Below are 26,128 nucleotides of genomic sequence, written 5' to 3' on the forward strand. Positions count from 1 at the left end.
GCTAAGAGTGATCAAATCAAGACATAACACCGGTCTTTGAAGTTATTGACAATTGAACTTAGCCATTTGAATAGATGCAGACTACTTGGTTGGGGTTCACGTGACTATCGTAACCAATGGTTGGAGACTCTTGGTGACATGGTTCAGAATCGATCACAATGGTGTAGGTGTATACACTCTCTGTCTTCTCTTAAACTAAGAGATTAAAATCGCTTCTTATCTTTCTTTCTACGAACTAATTCTTTCGTCCTTTACTATATCCTTATATGGAATCTTTCTTTTATATATTAGCACCATTTAATTAACTACATCTATGAATCCGGTGTCCATCTTATTGTGTTAATGAGTGAGGTATGGCAACTTGGATCGATGCATATATGTGCCTGCTTCCTACGTTGTAGCTGACTGACTGATGTTGCAAATAGCTAACTGATGTAAGAAGAAAATGTAAAATCCCGGACGAATGTATTGCTTAATTTAAGCAAGTTATCTGTATTTGTTGAATTCGGTATAGTAGTGTATAGCTAACTTCATTAATCTGATAAAAAGGGGCACCAAAATGTATATTCGCCACACAATAAAAATGAGATTGTAAAGAGATAAAGAAAGGAAGGTGAATAAGACAAAATGAATAGAAATTAATGTCTGATTAGAAAAAGTAATAACGGGAGAAGTAGTTCATTCAACAAAAAATATGATCAGAAATGATTCTTTCTGTTAAAGAAGTTCCTCTGACTTACAACATAAGAAAATTGCCACCACTGACTTCTATTCTGAACCATCCTCTGATAATGTCTCGAGGCTACTGTTCTGAACTATCTTTTGAGATGAACCTCGTCATCGAGTAGTCTAATTAAAATACAGGTATTATAGATTATATTAAGGCTTCACATGGTTTATATATATACATATATATTCTTGTAGTTCAAGATGAAGATAGATCTCATACAAATACTGGTACATGTGATCAATCGTTTGGAGCCTTTAGATAGATGCTTAGAAAAAATCAATTTTAATCTGTTTCATAATCTCTATGTTATAATTAACTGATAAAGATTGTTGTATTTATTACTATTCTGTTTAGAAGAATTAAATCTCATTAATTTCTATCTTAATATAAGATCCTATTTCTAACAGCTTTTCTATTCATAATTGGTGTACAATTAAATTACAATTTGCCCCCAAATGCCATGGTATGGCCGAGAGTGGGGAGAGTCCACTCTCCCTCTCGAAATGCTTTCACATGGCCACGTGTATATAGCCTCTGTCAGGGAAGTCCTACTCACTGCCTTCTCGTGACATCACTGTTGTTTACGAAGTTGAGAGAACGAAGAGCGAATGTCCGGCGCTCTAACCGGATTCCAAACCAAATCAATGGTGCACATGGGCTCCAGTATCCTGAGGGAAAATGGCGTATGAACCAATTGTTGGTCACCGGCTTCCATGGGAATGCATCTCCTTACGATGCTCCATTGCCTTGTGGATCAGACCTTCAGGTCGAAGGCTCGGAGAGTGGCCCCCTAAGAAAACCACCTGATTCGGTTTGGGCATCCAGGCAGTATCACAGCCCTCACACAAATCGATTGATTTATGTGACGCACATGTATTTGGTGCCTCCTTGTACCAATATCTTTGTGTTAAAATAATAAAATAAATTACAATCTATCTTGTTATCATTATAACACGATCACATTGAATGAAGTAAAGCAAATGATTTTTTTCATAATCCTTAACTTCTTAGATAATCTACAATGTTCCATCAGAATAGCTCATCATCTTATCAAGTCATTAAAATCGTGTTTAAGCAAATTGTACAACCAATTGAATATCTCTAATCTCGTCTAGGAATTAAGATAAGCTACTTTCTAGTGATTGTTAAATTAATCCTGGTTCTGCGGAAAGTCTGTATTAGCATGCCTAGTTAAGTGGTATACATTTGAATCACCAAAGCAGAATTTGGTTATGTGTCAACAAAACAATGAACTATGGCTTTGGTGGAGTTTTGTTCTCTGAGCTGGATAGTTTGGTCGTGGATCTTTCATCGTTCTTCTGAACAACATCATCAGCACATACTTCAGATAGAAGTTTGTGATGAAAGCTCCACGATCAAACCCCATCCAGCTCAGAGAAAAAAAAACTCCACAAAAATCATCCACCTGTGCTACAAATCTTCTCCACCATCTCAAAATGAACTATGGCTTTTCGATTTCGAGTCTATAATTCAATTTAGCTTAGAGCAACACTGTTAAAAGTGTATAGGCCAGCTGATACTTCTTGGCTACTTGGATCGTGAATATTTTTCAGAGAGAATTCATCAGTAGTAAGGGAAGATTTTTCTCTATTTTTCCTCGGTCTGTTGTAAAGAATTAAAACAGCTGATTTGTGTGTGTATAACCCAAAACTTTATATTTGTATTGTTATGCTATACAACAATATACAGCTACTTGATTATCTTACAATTTCTTGGTAACATAAACATGTGAATAGTCATTTTACTAATTGGGTTCTGTGTAGGAAAATTGTTAGTTGATATTTGATAGGATAAGTACTTCGAGGTTTTCTTGGGTTTCATTCCTGACAAAGTATGGATGTACACTGGTGAGAAGTTACAATTGTCCAGCGCTACCTATTCTTTAATGGTTGTCCAGATGAAATCAGTTTCTGATCTGATTGTTATGTTATTGTCAATAAGATTTTCAGGACAAATCACGCTTATAACGGTTTGTAATCAGAGATCTTAATGACCCAAGGGTTATTCATTGTTCATTCAAAAAGTATAATCCAAAAAAGAACTAATCCTAGTATTGCGTAATTTTAGGATCAGTTATAGTTCTACATAGTCACATGCTCATAGTCTACTATTTATTGGGTAAGTAATCAACAACATACTATATGTGTAAAGACCAGATTTAGTTGATGCAATTACAGATGATCTGAGATAGATTACAAGGCCGTATAGTTTACATGACTATCAACCATTAGCAAACACTAAAACGCGAACGCTATTTACATATATATCATTAGGTATTGATACTTGTTAGTCATTTGTAGAGAAAAATTCTAACAGTTTACTGATGATAACTATTATCACAATGGGTTTTTTGGAGATTTTAGAAATTTCACTGAATGGAATCATGAGTCAATTGAAGCTAGACCACCATGGGAAACCTGGAAGCACTGGACGGCGTTTTCGTCCTAGTGTGGGGCCCCTCAGCAGTGCATGTCCACGATTCCGCACCCCGCGAGATTCGAACCCAGGACCTATCAGTCTCGTGCCAGGCGCTTACCCAACTAGACCACTGGTGACAACTATTGTCTAGAAAGACAATAAAAGTTTCATGATGGAATTACTGGGCTTAAAGTATCTAATTGGTATCAAAATAATCTTTCTCAGGTAACAGGAAACTTCATCATATATCTAATCAATGAGAATTAACTTGTACGATCCAGTCAGTCAGCTACAACGTAGGACAAGGCACATATATGCATCGGTCCAAGTTGTCATACCTCACTCATTAACACAATAAGATGGACACCGGATTCATAAAAGTTGTTAATTCAGAGGTGGTAGTAATATATAAAAGAAAGATTGCAATAAGGATATAGTACCGGAACAGATAATTAGTTCGTACAAAGAAAAATATGAAGCGACTTTAATCTCACAGTTTAAGGGAAGACAGAGAGTGTATACACCTACGCCATTGTGATCGATCGATTCTGAACCATGTCACCAAGAGTCTCCAACCATTGGTTACGATAGTCACGCGGACCCCAACCAAGTAGTCTGCATCTATCAACATGTCTCAGACTAGAAGTTAGTGACTTTAAGCACTGATGCCACGTTTTGGTTTGGCCGCCCCTAACTTTCTTCCAACCATCCCGAACACCGGTTAGCATTGCACGTCGTGGTAATCGGTGTTCAGACATACGTAACACGTGACCCAACCATCTCAGTCGATGAAGATTCACAACCTCATTAACTGATTTACCATCATTCCCTAATACCCTGTGAGTAACCTCACCATCACTTACCAGGTGATCCTAACAGACACCAGCAATATTTCTGAGGCATCTGTGGTCAAATACTAGTAACTTACGAGTATCTTCTACTCTTAATGGCCATGTTTTGCTGCCGTAATGTAGAACAGAACGGACTGCTGCGCAGTATACTTGTCCTTTAATTGATAGACGGATATCTCGCCTTCGCCATAGGTGAAGTAAGTTGGGAAAAGCCAAACGAGCTTTTCTAATTCGTACTGAGGTTTCGTCGAACACCAACCCATTAGGGCTGATCAGACTTCCAAGATAAGTGAATTTGTCAACGCGTTACGCGATTACGTAATAGATTTGATAAAGTCAATAAGAACAAAAGTTATATCATAATATTGCTTTCTTTTTTGTCTAAATACATACATTGTAAGTAAGTATAAAATCATTTGTACATTTAATGAGCAAGTGAAATCATGGATTCATTCATTCTATGAGGAATTGCACAGATACACAACGACACACTCACATAGACAGAGAGAGAGAAAGAGAGGAAATCTTGTTCACATTAAAATGAAGTAGCTAAAATAGTCATATTTTGCCAAAATGTTTGATCTAAATAATCTAAAAATGAATTGATACGTTGTTGATGTGATTCATTTTCATTTGAATGTATCCTATTCAATATGAAATTATTGTTCATAGAATCATCATTATGAATATTATTCAATTTGTTATTCATCATTCGTTTAGAATGAATTAATGGCTAGACAGAAGAAAAAAAACGGATTCGATAAGTTACTTAATCAAGTAATTCATGAACATATTAGTGTACGAATGCCCCCAAATGCCCTGGTATGGCTGAGAGTGGGGTGGGCCCAACCTCCCTCGCGAAATGCTCTCACACGGACACGTGTATACAGCATCTGTCAGGGAAGTCCTACTCACAAACTTCTCATGGCATCACTGTTGTTTACGAAATTGAGAGAACGAAGAGCGAATGTCCAGCGTTTTAACCGAGCTTATAAATATGAAGGATTCACGTAGGGGTGTTGGAAAACGCTGGCTTCAAACCGATAGAACAAATCGCGTATGAACATTTATTTATTTATTTAGACACATGAATATTGGTACAACAGAGCGCCAATATATATGCGCCACACAAAACAATGAGAATTCGAAGAGAAATAGAAAAAAAACTAAGGTGCGCAAAAGAAAAAGAGAACAATAACGAAGAGATTGGTGTAAGGTAGTGTGGTAGTAACGAGGGAACGGAAAGGTAGTCCGAAGAAATCTTTCAGGTAAGGGAGACACAACCACTTTTTATGAACAAAGTAAAAGAAGGTTACAGCAGGATCGCCACTGGCTTCTATTCTGAGACATATCTCATAACGTCTCTAGCCACTGTGTAGCACCATCTCTCAGACCCCAACCAAGGAGTCGTGAAGGATTAACACAAGCCAGCCATTTGCAGCTTTCTTTCATGCCACGACACCATGTCATGCACTGACCACCTCTCCGCTTCTTCCAACCAGTCCCAGAGTCGGCAAATAATGCACGACATGGAATTCTCTGGGACGACATTCGTAGAACATATCCAAGCCACCGAAGTCGGTGTTTCAAGATGGTGACACCAGTTGGGTTATCGTCTCTGTGCCCGAACACACGATGCCGAACCTCTGCATTACTAACATGGTGTTGCCACTGGATGTCAGCAATCCTTCGGAAACAACGATGATCAAACACAGAGAGTCGTCTAACATCCTCAACTCGGACAGGCCAGGTTTCACAAGCATAGAGCAGAACTGCTCTCACCGACGCGTTGTAGATCTGACCTTTTATAGACAGACTGACATCACGAAGGCGCCAAAGGTGGCCCAGATTGGCATAAGCTGCTCTGGCTTTCACTATACGTGCATTGATCTTATCACTCACACCCCCACCAGCACTTATGCAGCTACCCAGATACACGAACTTCTCGACTACTTCTATCTGCTCATCATCCAGGGAGAGTACAGGAATAGAATCCTGCCAGTCTTGTAGAAGTACTTTGCACTTGGAAGGTGCAAAGCACATACCATACCTACGGACACTGATTGCCAACTGATTAAGTGCGGATTGCATGGCTTGGGCATTATCGCACAGTAAGACAATATTATCCGCATAATCAAGGTCGAGAAGTCTTTCTCCAGGCAACAGATCCACACTGCCATTACTTACATCCATCAGAGCTGTTTCCAGAATGTCGTTTATGGCAAAGTTGAAGAGGAATGGTGAGATTTGGCAACGCTGTCTAACCCCACTGCTCGAATGGAACAATGGAGAGAGGTGGTTGTATGCCCTCACTCTGCCTGGGGTGTTTGTATACAGGGTTTTTAAGATGTTAATGAACTTCTCAGACACACCCTTCTTTAATAGACGACCCCAAAGAACAGTCCTGTCCAACGAATCGAAGGCAGCCCTGATGTCAATAAACACTACGATTGTTGGCCTTTGATAAGTATGACGGTGTTCTAACATTTGGCGGAGGGTGAAGATATGGTCAATACATCCTCGACCAGAACGAAGACCAGTCTGCCTCTCGCGAGTCAATCTTCCATAGGTTTTGAACAACCTACGAAGTATCACGGAAGCCAATAGCTTGGACGAAATCGGAAGTAGACTTATTCCCCGATAGTTGTTACAGGAACGACGTGAACCCTCTTTAAAGATAGGGACAACTATCGACTCATTCCATGACGTTGGTACACTCTCTAGTTCCCAAACCTTTGTAAACAACGTCGTCAATTCCTTAGTCAGAAAGTCACCATCACCTTTAAAAAGAGCCAGAGGTAAGTCATCTGGGTTCGGCGATTTTCAGCGCTTCAAGAGTTGGAGTTCCTTGCGGAATTCCGCCTCATTTGGTGGATCAGTCGTCACCGGCCATGGAGGGCAGGACAGTCTGACCAATTTTGCCGGAGCAGCAGGCCAGTTGAACTGCTCTTCGAAGGATTCTGCCCATCGTCCAAGACGTCGATGGATGTTAGTGATTGGCATCCCATCATCCTCGCAGATTGTTTCACTCACACCAGACTTCTTGCTGCCAGTGGCTCGGATGAGCTGGAAGAGCTTCCGGTAGTTACCAGATGCAGCTGCTGCTTCCAGCTTATTAGCACGCTTCGACCACCAGGCTTCTCGGTCCTTACGCAAGCTTTGCCCAATTTCATTACGTAACATCCTTCGTTCATGGTCAAACTCACGGTCACCCGGAGTAGACCGACGGGCTTCAATGAGTTGTAAGGAATCAGAAGAAACCCAGTGCTTATAAGCGGGACGTTTCGCAAACCCACAACTGACTGTTCCCGCCATTTTCATGGCGTCATGCAATTGCAACCAATGCTCATCTATACTTTTCGGTGGAGTGGTAGCTAGCCTAGAAGCTAGCTCGGTTTGATACTTACTAGCAACACAAGTTGCAACCAACGTGCTGACATTAATCCTTTGGTGGTGGTCACTTCGTTGTCAACTGAAAAGTAAGATTGCCGCAGACCAAAGCATGGTCAGAGTCCAGATAGGTACTCCAAAAGGAGCGGCAGTCTTGTACACAACCAAGCAAGCGGTAGCTGACCGCGATGTGATCAATCTGAGTCCAGGCTTGAGATGCAGAGAGAGGATGCCAGGTGGCACATCGGCGATGACTGTGCCGAAAGTTAGTGCTAGCCAGAAACAGGTTGTGGTCTGTGCAAAGTTGCAGTAGACGGTCCCCGTTATCTGACCTGCGACCAACGAGTCCCCATCGGCCACCTAAACGACTCTCTTCTGTGCCTAGACGCCCGACCTGAGCATTCAAGTCTCCGGCTAGTACTACAATATCTGTCGAACGCACTTTCTGGAGAAGAACAGATAACTGGTGGTAAAACTCATCCTTGATTGCATCCGGGCTGCAATCTGTCGGGACATAGGCGGAGATGACGGAAAGACATCGTTTCTCACGCCGATTTCTTCTCACTTTGATGGAACTTTCTAATCTAACAGCACATAACCGACTGTTAATGGGGATCCAATCGATTAGTGCTACCTCAGCTCTAGCGCTTAGTGCGACACCAACGCCAGCAAGACCAGACGAAGATGCCACAGGGTCCCCGGATAAGCGCACGTAAAACAAGCTTTTTGAAGTGACAGATGTAGAGCGAATTTGTAGTACTTCACCAGAGTCTTGAATACGGGTCTCGGATAGACAGCAGACATCGATATGAAGACTTTCCAAAGACATAGCCAGCCCTATCTGTTGACCAACCTGCATAAGTGTGCGAACGTAATAATGTGGAAAATAATAATAATAATAATAATAATAATAATAATAATAATAATAATAATAATAATAATAATGACAATAATAGTAATAATAATAGTATTAATAATGACAATAATAGTAATGATAATTATTTGAATCGATTGATTGTTTTTCGGAGCGAGAAAAGTAGTTGCCATAGACATAGAGTTCATCGTTTGTGTGTGGGCTGTGATACTGCCCGGGTGCCCAAACCGAAGCAGGTGGTTATTTTAGGGGGCCACACCCCGAGCCTTTGGCCTAAAGGCCTAACCCACAAGGCAGTGGAGCATCGTAAGGAGACGCAGTCCCATGGTAGCCGGTGACCAACGATTGGTTTATACGCCATTTGTTCCCGCAGGATACTGGAGCCCATGTGCACCATTGGTTTGTGATCCGGTTAAAGCGCCGGACATTCGCTTTTCGTCCTCTCATTTTCGTAAACAACACCCCCGCCACGAGAAGGCAATGAGTAGGACTTCCCTGGCAGAGGCTGTATACGCGCGGCCGTGTGAGAGTATTTCGAGAGGGAGAGCGGACTCACCCCACTCTCGGCCGTACCAGGGCATTCGGCAAGCGACTGGCTCTCAGTTACTGCCCCCGAATGCGTATGAACAAATTATTTGTCACTCACCTACCATGAGACTGCATCTCCTGACGTTGCTCTACTGCCTTGTGGATCGGACCTTTAGGTCGAAGGCTCCGGACTGTATCACAGTAAATCGTGACTTATGTGGCACATATGTATTCAGTGCCCCTTTGTACTAATATTTATGTGTTCCAATAAATAAATCAGATTTCAAGTTGTTAATAATTAACATAAACTTAGTTTTCTGAATTAAAAGTTAAATAATACTTTATCACTCAGCATTAGATAGGAAGAAGAATGAAATTGCTAGAGTTGAAGCTATCACGAGTTCACTTGATCTGCGAACGAGAAAACAAGACTCGGTGACCAAAGACCAGTAAGCTAGCTATTGATGCATCCCAGCCCTGCTAACTAGAGGGAGAATTCCAACCTTGGAATGGGGAAGTATATTCTGCAAACAGCCATAAAACGAGCGATAACAACAAACACAATTCAAAACGTAAATATATACAGCACAAAACCGTCCTTGGGGAGAGTTACCAAATAGCATACTAAAAGACTCAACGGACTAATAGCATTGAAGACATTTCCCAGTGGGAAACACGACATGAATGAAGGTGACAAGAGCGCCTTTGGTGCGAAAATAAAGCAATTCAAATTTTCTAAATAAAATTACAAAATTAGATCCTTTCTCAAGTGAGGTTCTGGGGATCTAACGTCTCCAACAGAAATACACTTTAGAAATATACAAAAAAAAAACAAACAAATTTCTGTTTTGATTGAGATCATGAAGTGATTGATGTTAGACCACCACCATTGAACACCTGGAAGTACTGGACGACTGTTTCGTCCTATTGTAGGACTTCTCAACAGTGCACATCCACGATCTCACCCACAGAATTCGAACTTAGGGCCTTGAGTCTTACGCGTGAACGTTTAACCTACTGAACCACTGAACTGGCCAACATTCAATAGTGTACATGTTTAACCTTAATCAATCCACGATATAATCATTATCATTTTTTTTTTATACAATACAATTCATACTTACTGATAATTGTAGATATGATATTTGATAATGTAAAATAGATGAAAGAAAATCCCACCATGAAAATTCTGGCCAATAATTATTAATAAATTTATAAATAGTATCATTTTCTAATACTTGCCAAGTTAAAAAATCACTTAAACGTATTTCACCAGAAGTACGAATTAATAAATCTAATGGTTTTGATAAACGTGTATATAAACATTTTGATAATAATTCTTGAGTGATATCACTAAAAATAAAATTAGTTAGAAAATACAATTTCAATAAAGTTTAAAGTAATTTAATTGATAAAAATAAACTATGTATAAGATATGTAAATAAATGAACTAAACTAGTATTGTGGTGACCCCCAAATACCCTGGGTACGGCCGAGAGGAGGTGTGTGTGTGGGGGGTCCTCCCTCCATCTCAAAATGCTCTCACATAGCCACGCGTATACAACCTCTGATAGGGAAGTCACATTCACTGCCTTCTCGTGACGGGGATGTTGTTTACTAAAATGAGAGGACGAAAAGCGAATATCTGGCGCTTTAACCGGATCGCAAACCAATGGTACACATGGGATCCAGTATCCTGAAGTAACAAATGGCGTATGAACCAATCATTGGTCACCGGCTACCATGGGACTACATCTCCTCACGATGCTCCACTGCCTTCTGGATCAGACTTTTAGCTCAAAAGCTCGAGGTGTGGCCCCCCAAGAAAACCACCTGATTCGGTTTGGGCACTCGGGCAGTATTACAGCCCACACACAAATATAATGATAATGATGGTATTTACTGAAAACTTTATTCTCGCTTCGATTTAAAGTCAAACAATTCACATTTATTATTATTATTATTATTATTATTATTATTTACTACGTCATTTATCCATTCTCTTCTATTCCCACTCTGTGTATCCTTATTTTTCGACTTATACAGCAGCTCACCTATGGTGGAAATTCAGCTCTATCTAAACGTTCTCGAGTCACTGCCTGGTTGAAAATTGTATGCTACCACCAAATACGAATACTGAGGCGGTTTTTCTGAAACCACGTGCACTATTCAAACTGGCTGCCTTCAACGTTCGCACACTTATGCAGATCGGACAACAGATAGGGCTGGCTATGTCTTTGGAAAGTTTTAATATCGACATTTGTTGTCTATCCGAGATCCGTATTCAAGACTCTGTTTTTTTTGTGTAGCGCATATATATTTGGTACCCTCTTGTACCAATATTTATGTGTTCAAATAAATAAGTAAATTGCAAATTAGGTAGTAGTAGGAGTAGTGTGGTGTGTGCTACTTATATATTGATATAGGTAGTATATAACGCGAGTCACGAATGTAATATCTGGCAGCAGAAGATTGGGAAGATCAAGAAATGAAGAACGGCAATAGAATGTAATTAGTATAGAAATGCAAGAACAATGAAGTTCGAGACAATTATTGAACATTTTGCAAATTAAGTATTATAGTATGGTTTTTCTATTTTACCAAGTAACTCTGTAATGATGTGCTAAATATAATCCGATTGTCCTCACCTGTGTTCTGCTTCACTACAGTACTAGTCCCATGAATTCCTTTTCAAAGAACAAACAGTAAATGATCATTTCTATGTGGAAGTTCTCAAGCGCTTAATGGATTGTATAAAAGTTAATTTGTGTGATAATAATGGATGGGTGAATGTATCACATTTCTGAATCAGAATTCTGAGATGACAGTTTTGTTGATCAAACACAAAAAAAGAAGCAACAATCCTTCAAAGATAATGATGATCAAGCATATAGAGATTCAACGAAACATCATCAGCATAACAGTAACCAAATCTCAAAAAAATACGGCATAACTGCTCTCACCAATGTATTATAAATCCGATTCTGTGAAGTTAGGGTAACACTATGACTGAGCAAAAGATGTTCAGATTAGTATAACCCCTTACTCTACCCGAAAAATTTATGTGGAGAGCCTTCAAGATGCTGATAAACATATCAGATACATTCTTCTTCAACAAATAATTTTAAAGCACAAACCTCTACATCTACTATTTCTTTTCGTTTAGTTTTGTTGTATTGATTTTATTTATGAATTTAGAGTGTTGTAATGTGTGAATAATAAACAAACGGATAAACTTTTGTGTAAGATTGTATTTAAGACCACTTCGTTTATCCACCCGTCTATCGATTCCACCACTAGTGATTGGGAATATATTTTCATTATTGCATTGTGTAGATTGCCGAATTTCGTTGAGATTACAAATCGATTCTAAGTTAGACAATAACTAAAAACCGATAGCAATGAACGACTGTTCTATGCCACTATGGGACTCCTCAATAGTTCACGTTCACGCCCTTGAAACTGAGAATTAAACTCAAAACTTTAGGTCTCGAATGTGAAAGCTTAGCCCCCACTGAGCCGGAATCCAGTGATATATAAGTCTAAATTCAATTAGCCCACGATATTGCGCTAACGATCATCCAGTGCTTCTAGGTTTACAATGGTTGTCTAACTTAGATAGGTTCGTGATTTCAATGGAAACACTTTGAAAATTATGCAAACATTTTAGTTCTGCAAATCGGGAGGTGTTGTATCAATGAAAGAGATGTATGGTAAGGGATTCGCCATGAGAACCGCAGTGTCCTAAGGGACAGAAAGAGGAAGATAACGGTTAGTGAAGTCAGTAATCCAATGAAATCTAAATAAAAGTGCAAAGAATTTGACTCAATTTTAGGGGAGGGGAGAGAAAAGAAATTCATCACCTACCTAGGTATAATTTTTCCTTCTTTCACACCTAAACGTACGATTTCCATTGCATTTGTAATATCATTACGGCTATTATATGCCATACATATGTTTAGTATTGATCTGTGAAGAAAATGAAAAGGAAACAACTAAGAAAAAAATCCAACCAGTAAATACAGTCAATTAGTAATCAAAGTAAAAGCTGACACAAATCTGCATCAGATCAAAATCTCTATAATATATCAATACATCGAAATGAAATTAGTCAAGACTATGACTGGTTGGAAAAAAGAGAAGAGGCGATCCCTCTATGATATGGTGTCGTTTTGTGAAAACTGACATTTGTCGGTTATTCCCGATTTCCTGGTTGGGATCCTAATGATAGTGAAACACAGTGGCTTGAGACATTATCAGATATGACTTAGACTAAGAGCTAGTGGTGGGTATTGCTGTAATTTTCTTACGATCTCCATATAAAAGTCATAAGAACTTCTTTAACTGGAGGAATTCTTTTCTGGTTGTAGTTCTCGCACTTGAACTGCTTCTCACATTATTTACTACTCTCATACACTTATTTTAACTTATTTGTTTTTTTTATTATTATAGTAATTTCAATGGTTAAGATCATGAGTCAATTGAAGCTAGACCACCATGGAAAACCTGGAAGCACTGGACAGCCGTTTCGTCCTATTGTGGGACTCCTCAGCAATGCGCATCCATGATCCCGCACCCTGCGGGATTCAAACCTAGGACCTACTGGTTTCGCGCGCGAGCACTTAACCACTAAACCACTGAGTCGGCCGGCATCCAACGGTGTTAATGTCTAACTTCAACTAATCCACCAAATTGAGCGACACATCCACCATTGTCTTCAGTGAGTTACTATCTCACAACAGACTTGGTTGAACTCCACTGGTCACTACTTTTTATTATGTTCACTTTCTTTCGTCTTTTCAAAATCTCATTTTCTCATTGTGTGACGGCATATTTATTTTGGTGCCCATTTGTACCGACATTTATGTACTTCGGTAAATAACAAACAAGATGAATGGAAAAGAAGTTGGAATAATTAATATTGTTCATGATAACGAGAAAAACTGAAGTTTGGAGAACATGGCTCGAGAAGTAATGGTGTATTTAAAAAAATATTGAGAGGAAGATGAAAAACGAATACATTTACGCTTATGAGACTGATTGTGAGTCATATTACTTCATGTTTTCAATGACTGACTTCAATCAACTAATGTGAGTCTACTGACATAGCTCAGTTTGACAGTTATTGATTTTGTTGATGAACAGTGTATATAATTTGCCTTATTCCAACTTCTTTCCAACCTACTTTAACAGTTAGCATTGTATATTAAGATAGGTGGTAGTTAGGTAAGTGATATATGTTACATGCTCTTCAGTCGGTGAAGATTCAGATTTATATTAACCTATTCTTCATCTTTTCCGAGTACACTATATACAATCTCAGAATTGCTTATTTCTGTGTTCTACTAAACGCAAGCAGTGTTTTGAAGATATCTGGTAACCAACAAATATCCGCTACTTCCAAAAACTATTCGCATAAATAGGATTATATATATCTTGATAGCCAGTTTCCAGGTTAAATAATATACGTAAGTTAGTGTTTAATAAAATTGTGGAGATGTTAACTTTTTACTGACTTTGAATGATTCCTAGTAACAAGCATTAATTGTGCGGCCAAACTTTGAACTTTTGCTGGTAGTAATGCTAAATTTCCAATAACACGAATACATATATCATCTTCTTTCAATTCATCTCTAAAAAGGAAGTAATATAATGGTTAAGGGAAGAGTGATAATCAGTCAGTCATTCAGCTACAACGTAGGACATGGCACATATATGCATCAGTCCAAGTTGCCATACCTCATCAACACAACAAGATGAACACCAGATTCATAAAGGTAGTTAATTCAGAGGTGGTAGTAATATATAAAAGAAAGATTGCAATAAGGATATAGTACCGGAACAGAGAATTAGTTCGTACAAAGAAAAATATGAAGCGATTTTAATCTCACAGTTTAAGGGAAGACAGAGAGTGTATACAACGACGCCATTGTGACCGATTCTGAGCCATGTCACACACAGTCTCCAACTATTGGTTACGACAGTCACACGGACACCAACCAAGTAGACTGCATCTCCCAACATGGCTCAGACTAGAAGTTAGTGATTTCAAGCACTGATGCCACGTTTTGGTTTGGCCACTCATAACTTTTTTCCAACCATCCCGAACACCGGTTAGCATTGTACATCGTTGTAATCAGTGTTCAGGCATACGTAACACGTAGTCCAACCATCTCAATCGATGAAGATTCACAACCTCATCAACTGATTTACCATCATTTCCTAATACCCTGTATCTGTCTAACCTCACTATTACGTACCCGGTGATCCCAGCATCTGTGGTCAAATACTAGTAGCTTACGAGTGTTTTCTACTCTTAATGGCCACGTTTCACAGCCGTAAAGTAGAACAGAACGGACTGGCGCGCAGTATACTCGCCCCTTAATTGACAGGCGGATATCTCGCCTTCGCCATAAGTGACGTAAGTTGGCAAAAGCTAAACGAGCTTTTCGAATCCGTGCTGAGATTTTGTCATATACCAACCCATTAGGGCTGATCAGACTTCCAAGATAAGTGAAGTTGTCAACGCGTTCGACTACTTCACTTCCTATCCTTAGTTCAGGTGTCGACGCAGGCCAGTCCTGAAAAAAAACTTGCATTTAGAGGGAGAGAAGTGCATTCCAAACATTCTGGCATTGTTGCTTAGTGCTACCAAAAGACTCTGCATTTTATCAGCGTTTTCGCCAAACAGGACTATGTCATCTGGGCATTCTGAGTCGATAAGTGGACCTCCTGGTAGGAGGTCAATACCCGAGAGTTCAGTCGAAGAGAATGTTATTTCTATCAGTAGATCTATGGTGAAGTTAAACAAAAATGGAGAAAGTGGATAGCCTTGACGGACAGCACTTGAGGTTGCAAAACCAGATGACAGTTCGCCATACGCTCTCACTCGACTGATAGTGTTCGAGTAAAGAGCCTTCACAAGGTTTATGTACTTCTGAGGTACGCCTTTCAATGACAGACACTGCCACAGAATTTCGCGTTCCACAGAGTCAAATGCTATTTTTAAGTCAAGAAAGACCACCATTGTCGGACGCTGATAAGTATGCATATGTTCTAGAACCTGACGGATGGTGAATATGTGGTCGATGCAGCCACGACCAGTTCACAAGTCTTAGTTAGGCGTCTGATAAATATTGAGGACAGTAGTTTAGATGCTATATTGGTCAAACTAATCCCTCTATGGTTGTCACAGGATGATTTTAACCCTTTCTTACATATCGGAACAATGAATGATTGTGACCAGTCAGATGGGATTACGTCTAACACTCAGATCTTAGCTAAAATATTAGTCAACCTAATCGCTAAAAGAGTGGTAATAATAATAATAATAATAATAATAATAATAATAATAACAATGATACTTCTTACTTATTATCTAGTAACTCTTGAAGTTTTTCTTCAGCTAAATTCATTAAAAATGAAACTTCTTCATGAGATCTATTGAAATTGTCTATACTAAAAGTAAATATTGATACTTCTTCAATGCCAATATCACGACACCATTGTAAAGTCTAAAAAGAATATCAATAAATATGTTTAGATAGAATGAAATCTGAAAAAAAACGACATACCTCAGAGAGTTTTGTAAAACCATGTAAATGACCATCAGATTTTTTTAACATTTTACTATCAGCAAACCGTCTATTCCCATCCATAATAAAAGCAACATGTTTTGGAATTGGTCCATATTTAATAGCATGTAGACATAGTTTTTGTAATATTCCATATTGTACTTCAGAACGAGTCCAAGTCATTTAAATACTATGAGATACAAATAGTAAATAACATATACTATGGATTTAAAAGCAAGTATTCAACAAAATAAATACACAAATTAGTTAGTTTTCAAACAAGAAACCGGAATGTATCTTGTTTCTTTAGTAGACGGAACTGATAGGAACTAATTGGTAATCGGAATGCAAACAAAGAAAACTACTCCGAAAACATTAAGAGTAGAAGATACTCGTAAGCTACTAGTATTTGACCACAGATGCCTTAGAAATATTACGGGCGTCTTCTGGGATCACCGGGTAAGTGATAGTGAGGTTAGACAGATACAGGGTATTAGGAAATGATGGTAAATCAGTTGATGAGGTTGTGAATCTTCATTGACTGAGATGGTTGGACCACGTATTACGTAAGCCTGAACACCGATTACCACGACGTGCAATGCTAACCCGTGTTGGAGATGGTTGGAAGAAAGTTAGGGGCGGTCAAACCAAAACGTGGCATCAGTGCTTGAAATCACTAACGTCTAGTCTGAGCCATGTTGGGAGATGCAGATTACTTGGTTTGGGTCGCGTGACTATCGTAACCAATGGTTGGAGACTGTGTGTGACATGGCCCAGAATCGGTCACAATGGCGTCGTTGTATACACCCTTCGTCTTCTCTTAAACTAAGAGATTAAAATCGCTTCATATCTTTCTTTGTACGAACTAATTCTTTCTTCCTGTACTACGTCCTTATATATAATCTTTCTTTTATATATCACCACAACTGAATTAACTACCTTTATGAATCTGGTGTTCATCTTGTTGTGTTGATGAGGTATGGCAACTTGGACCGATGCATATATGTGCCATGTCCTACGTTGTAGCTGAATGACTCCAAAAACATGATGGATTTGATTCAAATCGTATCTAGAGGCTTTGCTTTATTCACCTTACTTTAACGAATTGATGCTAAGCCTCTTAAGACATTGCAATATGTTGCTGATTAAAGAAATAAGATTAGTAATATTCAAGTGCCTATGATAATTGCTTCTATACAATAAATTATGGAGAATCTGTGAGACTGAAATCACTTTGACTGACATATTTCCCCTCACACAGTATCTCATCCTTTTGCTGGAAATGTGAAAATTACGGTTTGAGTTTTTTAAACGACTTGAGCCTAACTTCAAATACCTGGATAGAAAGAAACGTAACATATTGTGTATCCTTGAAACCAAGTTTTCTACTTATGTTATCCAAATGGGATGGCTACCAGATAAAATTTAAAGTAACAGGAATCGATGTGAAACAACCTTTAAATCAACGAGTCCAACTTAAATATGACCGGAGTTAATACACAAATTAACCAAACCAAATATTTACAGTACTGTGTAAATTGTCTAGCTAAATTTTATTTATTTGAACACATAAATATTGGTACAACAGGGCACCAAATATATATGCGCCACACTGTTATAATCTCTCTCTTACGGTTATAACCCAGCTATTCCTATTGCTTAGTATTCTTGGACACCAAATCACTCGACAAGTCCCCAAATCAGAACACGGTTAAACAGGAAAGAGATTATATTCCAAATAACAAGGTTAGATGGAAGCAAGAACCAAGTAAGTAAGTACAATAGAGAAAACGTTAGTACATTTATAGTTTTTCACATGAGAAGATTTCTAAAGTGTTCACTAAGTATTGACTAACGCTGATTGGCTAATTCTTATCGTGGATTGAGCATGCTTTAATCCAGTCTATGTCCAGCTAACACACACAAAACAATGAGAATGGGAAGAGAAAAAGAAGGTAAGGTGCGTATAAGAAAAAGAGAGAACAATAACGACCACAGGTTAGTGTAAAGTAGTGTAATAATAATAGTAATGGGGGAAACAGAAGGGGACAACGAAAAGTATTCTTTCAGTTAAGGAAGATAAAAAAGGTTACAGCAGGATCGCCACTGGCTTCTATTCTGAGCCATATCTGATAACGTCTCAAGCCATTGTGTTGCACCATCTCTCAGATCCAAGCCAGAGAGTCGTGAAGGACCAACAAAAGCCAGCCCTTTGCAGCTTTCTTTCATACCGCGACACTGTGTCATATACTGACTACCTCTCCGCTTTCTCCAACCAGTCCCAGAGTCGGCAAATAATGCACGACATGGAATTCTCTGGGACGACATTCGTAGAACATATCCAAGCCACCGAAGTCGGTGTTTCAAGATGGTGACACCAGTTGGGTTATCGTCTCTGTGCCCGAACACACGATGCCAAACCTCTGCATTACTAACATGGTGTTGCCACTGGATGTCAGCAATCCTTCGGAAACAACGATGATCAAACACAGAGAGTCGTCTAACATCCTCAACTCGGACAGGCCAGGTTTCACAAGCATAGAGCAGAACTGCTCTCACCGACGCGTTGTAGATCCGACCTTTTATAGACAGACTGACATCACGAAGGCGCCAAAGGTGGCCCAGATTGGCATAAGCTGCTCTGGCTTTCACTATACGTGCATTGATCTTATCACTCACACCCCCACCAGCACTTATGCAGCTACCCAGATACACGAACTTCTCGACTACTTCTATCTGCTCATCATCCAGGGAGAGTACAGGAATAGAATCCTGCCAGTCTTGTAGAAGTACTTTGCACTTGGAAGGTGCAAAGCACATACCATACCTACGGACACTGATTGCCAACTGATTAAGTGCGGATTGCATGGCTTGGGCATTATCGCACAGTAAGACAATATTATCCGCATAATCAAGGTCGAGAAGTCTTTCTCCAGGCAACAGATCCACACTGCCATTACTTACATCCATCAGAGCTGTTTCCAGAATGTCGTTTATGGCAAAGTTGAAGAGGAATGGTGAGATTTGGCAACGCTGTCTAACCCCACTGCTCGAATGGAACAATGGAGAGAGGTGGTTGTATGCCCTCACTCTGCCTGGGGTGTTTGTATACAGGGTTTTTAAGATGTTAATGAACTTCTCAGACACACCCTTCTTTAATAGACGACCCCAAAGAACAGTCCTGTCCAACGAATCGAAGGCAGCCCTGATGTCAATAAACACTACGATTGTTGGCCTTTGATAAGTATGACGGTGTTCTAACATTTGGCGGAAGATGAAGATATGATCAATACATCCTCGACCAGAACGAAAACCAGTCTGCCTCTCGCGAGTCAATCTTTCATAGGTTTTGAACAACCTACGAAGTATCACGGAAGCCAATAGCTTGGACGAAATCGGAAGTAGACTTATTCCCCGATAGTTGTTACAGGAACGACGTGAACCCTCTTTAAAGATAGGGACAACTATCGACTCATTCCATGACGTTGGTACACTCTCTAGTTCCCAGACCTCTGTAAGCAACACAGTCAATCCCTTAGTCAGAAAGTCACCATCACCTTTAAAAAGAGCCAGAGGTAAGTCATCTGGGTTCGGCGATTTTCAGCGCTTCAAGAGTTGGAGTTCCTTGCGGAATTCCGCCTCATTTGGTGGATCAGTCGTCATCGGCCATGGAGGGCGGGAGTCTGACCAATGTTGCCGGAGCAGCAGGCCAGTTGAACTGCCCTTCGAAAAATTCTGCCCATCGTCCAAGACGTAGATGGATGTTGGTGATTGGTATCATGTCATCCTCGTAGATTGTTTCGCTCACACCAGACTTCTTGCTGCCAGTGGCTCGGATGAGTTGGAAGAGCTTCCGGTAGTTACCAGATGCAGCTACTGCTTCTAGCACGTTCCGACCACCAGGCTTCTCGGTTCTTACACAAGCTCTGCCCGATTTCATTACGTAACAGTCTTCGTTTCTGGTCAAACTTACGATTGCCCGGAGTAGACCGATGGGCTTCAATGAGTTGTAAGGAACCAGAAGAAACTCAGTGCTTATAAGCGGGACGTTTCGCGAAGCCGCAAGCAGCTTTACTCGCCATTTTGATGGCGTCGTGAAGTTGCAACCAATGATCACCTATACTTTTCGGTGGAATGGTAGCTAGCCTAGAAGCTAGCTCGGTTTGATACTTATTTGCAAAAGAAGTTGCAACCAACTTGCTGACATCAATCCTTTGGTGGCGGTCACTTCGTTGGCCACTGAAAAGTAAGGTAAGATTGGCGCAGACCAAGGAATGGTCAGAGTCCAGATAAGTACTCCAAAAGGAGCGGCAGTCTTGTACACAACCACGCCAGCGGTAGCTGATCGTGATGTGATCAATCTGAGTCCAGGCTTGAGATGCAGAGGGAGGACGCCAGGTGGCACATCAGCGATGACTGTGCCGAAAGTTAGTGCTAGCCAGAAACAGGTTGTGGTCTGTGCATAGTTGCAGTAGACGGTCCCCGTTATCTGTCATGCGACCAACAAGCCCCCATCGGCCACGTAAACGACTCTCTTCTGTGCCTAGACGCCCGACCTGAGCATTCAAGTCTCCGGCTAGTACTACAATATCTGTCGAACGCACTTTCTGGAGAAAAACAGTTAACTGGCGGTAGAATTCATCCTTGATTGCATCCGGGCTGCAATCTGTCGGGGTATAAGCGGAAATGACTCAAAGACATCGTTTCTCATGCCGATTTCTTCTCACTCTGATGTAACTTTCTAGCAACACATAACCAACTGTTAATGGGGATCCAATCGATTAGTGCTGCCTTAGCTCTAGCGCTTAGTTCGACACTAACGCCAGCAAGATCAGATGAAGATGCCACAGGGTCCCCGGATAAACACACGTAAAACAAGCTTTTTGAAGCGACAGATGGAGAGCAAATTTGTAGTACTTCACCAGAGTCTTGAATACGGGTCTCGGATAGACAACAAACGTCGATATTAAAACTTTCCAAAGACATAGCCAGCCCTATCTGTTATCCAACCTGCATAAATGTGCGAACGTTGAAGGCAGTCAGTTTGAATAGTGCACGTGGTTTCAGAAAAAACTGCTTCAGTATTCGTATTTGGTGGTAGCATACAATTTTCAACCAGGCAGTGACTCGAGAACGTTTAGATAGAGTCGAATTTCCACCATAGACGAGCTGCTGTATAAGTCGAAAAATAAGGATACATACAGTGGGAATAAAAGAGAGTGGATAAATGACGTAGTAAATAATAATAATAATAATAATAATAATAATAATAATAATAATAATAAATGTGAATTGTTTGACTTTAAATCGAAGCGAGAATAAAGTTTTCAGTAAATACCATCATTATCATTATATTTGTGTGTGGGCTGTAATACTGCCCGAGTGCCCAAACCGAATCAGGTGGTTTTCTTGGGGGGCCACACCTCGAGCTTTTGAGCTAAAAGTCTGATCCAGAAGGCAGTGGAGCATCGTGAGGAGATGTAGTCCCATGGTAGCCGGTGACCAATGATTGGTTCATACGCCATTTGTTACTTCAGGATACTGGATCCCATGTGTACCATTGGTTTGGGATCCGGTTAAAGCGCCGGATATTCACTTTTCGTCCTCTCATTTTCGTAAAGGACAGTAATGCCACGAGAAGTCAGTGAGTAGGACTTCCGTGGCAGAGGCTGTATACGCGTGAACGTGTGAGAGCATTTCGAGAGGGAGGGCGGGCCCACCCTGCTCTCAGCCATACCAGGGCATTTGGGAGCAGTTTAAAGGAAGACAGAGAGTGTATACACCGACACCATTGTGATCGATTCTGAGTCATGTCACCCATAGTCTCCTTATATCTCATAATTAAGTTCTGGAAAACTCTAGGTTAGATAACAAACTCCCAGTGAAATATTTCACGGTTATGTAACTGACCACATCTAATCCTGATTAGGTTATGAACTTAACGCCTTCTAAAGATCAATGCCCCCAAATTCCCTGGTACGGTCGAGGGTCGGGGAGTCTACTCACCTTCTCGAAATCCTCTCACATGGTCACGCGTATACACTCACTGCCAGGGAAGTCCTGCTCACTGTCTTCTCAGGGCGGGGGTGATACGTGGGAGCAAAAACGCGAGAGACGGCGACTTGTTACTATGCGGATAGAGATGGGGGCGCAGATCACTGATAAATTATAGTTTTCTATTATCTTGGACCAAACTTTACGGGACTTGAATTAAGACAAGATCAGATAACTATCATTCGTGCACGATATACGGCTAAACAATATTAGATGTAAATACCTAATGGTCACTCATTAGCGCCGAAGTGTTCGAGTTGTAGTCAAAAATTATAAAAGCTCGCGATAACTTCTTCAAAATTGTTAGCGCTGCATGAAGAAAAGCCACTCTACAACTATTCAAAAACAAGTAAAAAAGCTTCGGAGATGAATAAATCTTGATTTTGAACCTGTAAACCCACGAACCATGTGAAAATATATTGTACATTAGACCTAACTATTAGATTCCATTTATCTAATTTATGTGGTTAGTAGCTAGCGACAGGCACAAAATCATAATTCTGATTGTATGGGCTTCTGAAAATGCGATTTAGTCTCAAGGAGAAAAGGAAATATTCCTGCTTTATGGGGAGACAGTACTGCTTCATCATTAGTGGAGGACGACTTTGGTAAGGCTCAAGCGTTCTCGAACTACTTTAGCAACGTGTATACCATAGAAGCGCCCTTCTCGTCAGCGTATACAGATCCCCCATACATACACTGGATAGCGTGACCATTAAAGAACTCGATGTCTTTGGTCTGCTAAATAAGCTTGACATAGGTAAATCCACGGGGCCCGATGAATTACATCCTAGGCTACTGAAGGAATTATCTAACTTCGTTGCAAGCCCTTTAAGTACATGCTTTAACCTATCCGTTACGCAGGGTCGCTTACCGAAAGATTGGAAAAATGCCATAGTAAGTCCTGTCTTCAAAACAGGCACGAAACACAAACCTGAGAACTACCGCCCCGTTAGCCTAACTAGTGTGGTTGTTAAAATATTAGAAAAGATTATTCGGAAGGAGCTGTTTAAGTATCTCGATAAAAACCGGATCCTCTCGGAGAAGCAGCACGGCTTTAGAATAGGTTATTCTTGTCTCACTAACTTATTAGTGGCTCGTGAAAGCTGGTGTGCTCTTAAGGACCAAAAGCTACCTGTAGACGTCGCCTTCATTGATTTCAGTAAAGCTTTTGATAAAGTTCCGCACAACCGGCTGTTATATAAGCTAAGAAAAGTCGGGATTGGAGGCAATTTATTGATGTGGATAAAAGACTTCTTAGTTGGGCGTCAACAAAGAGTTCGGGTGAACTCAAAGTTATCTAGCTGGGAAACTGTGCTTAGTGGAGTGCCCCAGGGTACAGTTTTGGGGCCAGTGCTATTCCTCTTGTATGTAAATGACCTTCCTTGTCTCCTATCATCATCGGTCTTGCTATATGCTGACGATGTCAAGATATGGAGAACGATACGATGTGAGGGTGATAGCTTAGAACTTCAAAATGACCTGAAGAAGTTATCTGAATGGTCTCAAACATGGCAGTTGCCGATAAATACTTCCAAGTGTGTTGTGATGCATATCGGTCATCAAGGCACAGATACATACACGATGAATAACACTGAGCTACCTGTCGTCCAGACATATAATGACTTAGGAGTTATCGTTAGTCAAGACTTAAAGACTACTGCACACTGCCGTGCAATAGCCGCCAAAAGTTTTAGAACGTTATGGTCAATACGTAGGGCTTTTAGTCATGTCGACGCTAAGACGTTTTTGACTTTGTATACAGTGTTCGTTCGTCCTAAACTTGAGTACTGCATACAAGCGGCTAGCCCCTGCTTTAAAAAGACAGTGAGCTTCTGGAAAAGGTTCAGAGAACGGCGACTAAGCTGGTTCCCGGAATAGCGAGGCTTCCGTATGAATCTCGACTGGCCAAGCTGGACCTTTTCCCGTTGTCATATCGCAGAACTAGAGGCGACTTTATTACAGTCTACAAATTGCTTAGTGATAAATTTGCACCTAACATGCCCTCATTTTTCTTGTCTTCCAAAACAGAGAATTTACGAGGACACCAAAAAAGTTCACAAGCCGAGAACAAATTACTTGTCAGCTGACTATCGACTTTCCCATCGAATCATCAACGAGTGGAATTCACTACCTCAGCACGTGGTTGAGGCTCCATCCGTCGACTCTTTCAAAAGAAAGTTGGATCAACTGAGAGACCACCATTGCCAGGACTAACATAGTCCATCGAGCCTCCTGTCCTTCCCAAACTGAAACTGAAACTGAAGCGCTGAAAACGTTAGTCTTTCTTGACGACATGTAGTCTTTTAATTGTCTCTGCTGTTGATAATATGAAATCTATATGTTCCACGTCAAAGAAAACAAGCATGTAGTCGTCATACTCACGATCAACGAACAGAAAAATTGTATGAAGTAAATGGGGCAGAGGCTTCACAAAAAGGGCAAGACACTACTGGAAGTAAGACTTACAGAAACTAAGTAGTGAGATCTTACCGATGGAACAAGAGCAAGTGAACGTCTAATTACGTCACACAGTAACGCACTATATTAATAGTAGCGCCTCAAGTATTTACTGCTTCTCGGTATCAATTTATGGCTAAAAAGAGTTGAGGGATATAACATTCTTCCAGAAATTTGCTCTGGAAACAAATCAGGTCTGTGTGCTTATGGTTGGATGTGCTTACATCAGTGTCTGAGAATATGAATGCCGTGTTTCGTTCTGAATTTTGCTTCATTGCGCTTGAAGTTTCACTCAAGAAGCAACTGTTTGAAATGACCTGAAAACGCTTGTTTTTGCTGCATTTGCATTGTCTACTCCGAGTCACGTGATCTGCATTTGGTCCTTTATCGTTTTTCAACATGGAGGAATGTGGTGAGTCGACTGTGCTATTGTAGGGCCAGTGAAATGTCACTGAGCCCTAGCCAAATCATCCGGCAGTTGGATCACTGAATGTCGAACAGATCGTCGCTCCCTGCCAAGGTCATGTACAACAAACGCACATTAGTTAATGGTACGCCATGGACTGGCCCATGCGGCAGTGGTCTTACTTTCGCTTGTATCTACTTTGACTAATATATTTCTGTAATAACGTCCTTTGTGTTGTACAGTCTTCAAAGCATCTATAGTACCTTGTTACGTCAATGGGGGTAGTCCACGTAAGGTGCTGACCACGAGGTGTGACTTCAACGTTAGTTGGTTCGTCACACTATTCACGTCTAACTCGAGTAGGCCTCCAATCATTTCGACATAGATCATCTACGTTGGTGATCTACACTGGTGAGCAAGACTTCGAATAACACAACCTATCACTATAATCTTTATTATTGCATTCTATACTTATTCTTTTTCATTTTTATCATCGCCTATGTCAATCTATCACTGTGAACTTCCGTTGCTTCATGTCAATTTTGATTAGTATTTAAACTTAAATACTTAGTTCAATCAGCAGAACTAAACAATCAACTACGATTACAATTGGCTATCGTGGTTCTTTAACAAGCATTAGCAGCATGTAAATGCTCCTGTGTAATATGTCTGTTAAAATATCAACCACTCGTGAGTATAGCCACAAGGCAACACGAACGCAAATCTGTTTGTAACTTATCCACTGGTATAAATAAGACAAGATTAACTATCGACTATAAATTCATGTTTCTGCTTAACCACTATCCACTAGAATGTTCTGCT

At 40.3% G+C, this 26,128-nt stretch overlaps 1 protein-coding gene across 2 annotated transcripts; it reads right to left on the bottom strand.

Moving 5' to 3' along the window:
• Positions 1 to 3,786: 3,786 nt before the first annotated feature.
• Positions 3,787 to 25,658, bottom strand: MS3_00002572 (uncharacterized protein). 2 transcript variants are annotated; one of them, XM_051210166.1, is made up of 7 exons: positions 24,934 to 25,658; positions 16,387 to 16,576; positions 16,184 to 16,326; positions 14,329 to 14,445; positions 12,680 to 12,781; positions 9,937 to 10,165; positions 3,787 to 4,753 (listed from the first exon to the last, which is right to left on the bottom strand). In XM_051210166.1, the coding sequence occupies exons 2-7, from the start codon at positions 16,567 to 16,569 to the stop codon at positions 4,556 to 4,558; spliced, it is 972 nt and encodes a 323-aa protein (XP_051070132.1). In that variant the 5' UTR covers positions 16,570 to 16,576; positions 24,934 to 25,658; the 3' UTR covers positions 3,787 to 4,555. The 2 variants fall into 2 exon arrangements, with proteins under 2 accessions (XP_051070132.1, XP_051070133.1); XM_051210167.1 differs by lacking the exon at positions 3,787 to 4,753 and having other exon boundaries at positions 8,434 to 12,781; positions 24,910 to 25,658.
• Between the last annotated feature and the right edge of the window lie 470 nt (positions 25,659 to 26,128).

This window comes from Schistosoma haematobium, chromosome ZW (genome assembly GCF_000699445.3).
Source record: "Schistosoma haematobium chromosome ZW, whole genome shotgun sequence".
Classification (NCBI taxonomy): Eukaryota; Metazoa; Platyhelminthes; class Trematoda; order Strigeidida; family Schistosomatidae; genus Schistosoma; species Schistosoma haematobium.